The sequence below is a fragment of the Megalobrama amblycephala genome, linkage group LG11 (assembly GCF_018812025.1).
Source record: "Megalobrama amblycephala isolate DHTTF-2021 linkage group LG11, ASM1881202v1, whole genome shotgun sequence".
Lineage (NCBI taxonomy): Eukaryota > Metazoa > Chordata > Actinopteri > Cypriniformes > Xenocyprididae > Megalobrama > Megalobrama amblycephala.
Genome location: NC_063054.1, coordinates 14,967,434 through 14,971,829, shown reverse-complemented (window position 1 = coordinate 14,971,829; position 4,396 = coordinate 14,967,434). Strand labels below are relative to the sequence as shown.

The 4,396-nt window shown below is 39.7% G+C and overlaps 1 protein-coding gene across 1 annotated transcript; it reads left to right on the top strand.

Moving 5' to 3' along the window:
* Window positions 1–569: 569 nt before the first annotated feature.
* Window positions 570–2,585, top strand: six1b (SIX homeobox 1b). Its single transcript, XM_048206285.1, has 2 exons — window positions 570–1,391; window positions 2,024–2,585. Exons 1-2 carry the CDS (start codon window positions 832–834, stop codon window positions 2,316–2,318), a joined length of 855 nt encoding a protein of 284 aa, XP_048062242.1. The 5' UTR covers window positions 570–831; the 3' UTR covers window positions 2,319–2,585.
* The last annotated feature ends 1,811 nt before the right edge of the window (window positions 2,586–4,396 follow it).

Genomic DNA, 4,396 nt, shown 5'->3' with positions numbered 1-4,396 from the left:
GCAATCTTGCATTTTTGAGCGCCATTTCACGAATTCTACTGGCCTTGCACGCTCGGTCGAATAGTTTGAAAAGCCGGGGGCGCTACTTATCTAGTGATTAGCATTATGTTATCTCTCCAGCTCGAGAGGCTGATTGTTTTTAATGGAACTCCAAATACCTCCGCGTGCATCTAGACAGTGCGCAGAGCGCGTGCCCTTGACAATGGCACAAGCCAAGCAGAGTCAATTAACTGATGATTGCAATGATTCTTTGCTGCGAATCAGAATTGTATAATTAATATTAATATGAAATCGAGGAACGACTTTTTCCTCATACGTTAATAAATGAAGATAATGCCGTTAATTTGACTCGGTTTACTTATTATAATATTGTGCATTACAATTCTGTGAGGATAAAATATAAGCGCTGTAATGGCTTTGGTTGCCAATGAACGCTGCCTTCAGACAGTTGCTATAATTGATTAGTATCGAGGTGCCCGGCTCCCTCAGGTAGAACTGGAGACGGGGGATCCAGTTTCAGACCACCGAGTCCCCGTGGGAGGAAATGGAAGCAGAGTTCTCTCAGCACTGCTGCTGCAGGGGATAGGGCAGCTGGAGAGCCAATCAGCAGTCGCGCAGTGCTCTTTTAGCGCGACATGAGTCGATAGTGAACAAACTGTCTTCAACAAACACCCAAAACTTCACGGCGCGCGCAGAGGACATCTCCAACCCCAAAAAATCTTGTCAAGCGACCTAATCGCTCCCATTGAACGAAGGCAAACGGGGTGTCACCCATTCCGCTTCCTTTATAGCATCTAGAGGAGAGCGGTTTGGTAGCGGGAGTCAGACGTCATGTCAATGTTGCCTTCTTTCGGGTTTACTCAGGAGCAAGTCGCGTGTGTGTGTGAGGTGCTACAACAAGGGGGGAACCTTGAGCGTCTCGGCCGTTTTCTGTGGTCTCTTCCGGCCTGCGACCATCTCCACAAGAACGAGAGCGTCCTCAAAGCCAAGGCTGTGGTCGCCTTCCATCGTGGAAACTTCAGGGAACTTTATAAGATACTAGAGAGTCACCAGTTCTCTCCGCACAACCACCCGAAGCTACAGCAGCTGTGGCTTAAGGCCCATTACATTGAGGCTGAGAAGCTGAGGGGGCGACCGCTGGGAGCGGTGGGGAAATACCGAGTGCGGAGGAAATTTCCTCTGCCACGCACAATATGGGACGGCGAGGAGACCAGCTACTGTTTTAAGGAGAAATCCCGCGGTGTGCTGCGGGAGTGGTACACGCACAACCCCTATCCATCTCCTCGGGAAAAGAGGGAGTTGGCTGAGGCCACAGGGCTGACCACCACCCAAGTGAGCAACTGGTTTAAAAACAGACGGCAGAGGGATCGTGCAGCGGAGGCAAAAGAAAGGTGAGCTCAGTCAGTCGAGAACAAAATAAAAATGCGTTTCATACAGCCAATTCAGCCCCTCATACCACTTAGTTCACAGCTGACTGCTGTTGGTGCATTGCTGATGATGCTATTGTTGACATGTAGTTTGATTCTAAGAGCGCTGCTTTTGGTCAGTCCTTACAATATTAACGTCTTAATATCAGTTTAAAAACGTACAGTTGTTACATTATGGACCTCTTTCTGATTGATATAGCACTTAAAATAGTCATGTTATATAGCTAACATTTTTTTGTGTTAAAAACCACAATTTATATGATAGCAGATGGAGAACGTTTTAGAGAGTTACCTGACAATGTCTTTTTACATTTTTATATTTGTCAGCAGTCAGAATAAAAGAAAAAGTAATTATAAAATCTTAGTATTTTCAGATGCAGTTGAAATTGTTCGATTAATTTCGATGGTCATTCAGTAAATAGGCTATAAAATTTTAGTGTGAGAATTTATTCTTCTTCTTGCATAGTCATCCGCCATGACAAAATTAGATCTATATTTGAAAAGACTACGACTTTATACTATTTTACACAGCATATTTTTTCTACAGTATCTAATGTTAAATGTGTCGTAACCCTAATGTCATTTATCTTTGACAGAGAGAACAGCGAAAACAACAACACGGGCGCTAACAAACAGAACCAGCTGTCACCGCTGGACGGCGGGAAGTCCCTGATGTCAAGCTCGGAGGACGAATTCTCGCCCCCGCAGAGTCCTGACCAGAACTCCGTGCTCCTGCTCCAGGGTAATATGAGCCACCCCGGCGCGTCCGCATATTCCATGACCGGCCTCGGCGCCGCACAGTCGGTACACGGCATGCAAGGACACCCACATCAACTCCAGGATTCATTACTGGGACCTTTAACTTCAAGCCTAGTGGACCTCGGTTCTTAAGTGATTACGACTGAGCTTTTATTTATTTTTGTTTATTTTGTACCAAATATAGACTGAGATCTGCCACTTTTACTGTATATATATAAAGGAAAAATGAACAGTATAAATCTAAATAAAAATCCTTAGTTTTTCTCTGGTTTTCAGAGAAATACTCAGTGGTACGCTTTACCGTGGTAGACTATTACGGACTGACATTTGCCAAGTCGTTAAACTGGTCAGAAGACAAACCAAAAGCAGTTAATAAAACGATTCTTTTCTTCAAACTCATAAGACGTTCTTCTAGTATTTCATCACACTGTTTTGCACCATTAAAATACGAAGATGAAAAGGAAAACTAAAATACAAGTTTTCCATGAATGGTGAAAAAATATACACATGAAGCGCCAGGTCTCTGCATCACAACATGTAGCCTAAATAGTTCAAAATGTAATACACCATTACATTTAAATAATAAAAATGGCTAATTAAGTTAAATTTTAAATCAAGGGTGAAAATAACACATTCGAATATTCACTTAATGCATCAGACCAAAGGTCCAAAATCTATCCATCTTAGACACATTATACTCTTCAAAAGTAGGCTACATTAATATATATATATATATATATATATATATATATATATATATATATATATATATATATATATATATATTAGTGTTTTTTTTAATTATTGCAAATAACCTTTTCCTGCTCTTTATGTTAATCGTAGATCAAACTTAAATATTAAAGTTAAACCCAATACCAAAACAATTCGTGTGTCCAAATATTTTGAGAAGAAATGACATACGGACCAATGGAAATTACAATTGGGAAAAATAAAAAAAACGAATTATAAAAAGTAGCCTATAGTAAAATAAATGAATAAATAAATTAGTAGATAAAATACCCATTGGATGACCCTAATATGTATTGTATAATAATAATAGCCCTTCTTCTTATAGGCTAATTCATCCAGCTCGTCTCTGTAATACTCGTGTCACAAACGTCCTCTTAATAATGTGGGTCAACAAAAAGCGGGGAGTTGTTGATTTTCCTTTAGCCTCAGGAGGCGCGTGTTGCTTTTGTGGTCGCAGTGCATCGTTAGGTTTGTAGTGGGGTGTTTACTTTGCGCTCTCCCAATGTTTGTTCTGGTGGTTCTGGGCCAAAGAGAAGACATACCAGCTGCGGGAGGCAAACTCACGTGGCTTCATTCATAAGTTTCTTTTGAGCAAAAAAGCAAACATGGGTTTCGGGGACAGGTGACCTATGTTCTTGTTGTTTCGTTGGCATAATGATATTCAGACAATAATAATAATAATATTTAATAATAATAATAATAATAATAATAATAATAATAATAATAATGTCCTCCACTAACTTTAACCCTTACAAAATAACTATATTTGTCATTGGCCAATGTTGGCTCATTTAAAATATGGTCAAACTGAAGGAAAGACTTTACAAATACCCCTGATCGTTAGCCCAGCGAAATGTCGAGTAACCAGGCAGCCTCCCACCCATCTTCCACGCACGCATGTCAAGGTAATTGTTTTTAACAGAGAGTACCGAGGATTTCCGGTCGCTAATCGGAACCAGTTGCTTGCGTTAGGTTCGCATTAGAGCACTGGAGGCCCAGAACCGCCCATAGAGGGGCAACTTCAATTCTGCCCCAAGGGTACCAAAACGTGCAATTTTGACGTTGAGTGCAACATTTGTTGACAGCCGCGGTTACCATTTTCATTTTTTTTTTTTCGTTTCTTATCTACACTCTCTTTATTTTGTTTTAATTATTAGATCAAATTAGGGAACTAAGCTACTCAGACCAACTTTAAAAAATTAAATAAAAATTAAAATAAATAAAAAATAAAACACAATTTATTATTTCGTAGGCCTGTTTATAAAATGTAATTCTAATATTAATTAACAGAGTTAATGGGTTAGAGATCTCATCTTAAAGGGAATAGTCATATAAATACTTATGGACAATATAATCTTATTCATGTCAATTATGAGTGTTAAGAGTGATTGAAAAAAAAAAAAAAAGGCTTTGGTTGAAAAGCCACCTTAGCAAACCAATACCAATGGCTTAGGAACCAC

Coding starts and splice junctions, on each gene's coding strand:
- six1b (XM_048206285.1), top strand. CDS start 832: ATGTCAATGTTGCCTTCTTTCGGGTTTACTCAGGAGCAAGTCGCGTGT. Junction 1,392..2,023: donor GCAGCGGAGGCAAAAGAAAG/GTGAGCTCAGTC, acceptor TATCTTTGACAG/AGAGAACAGCGAAAACAACA.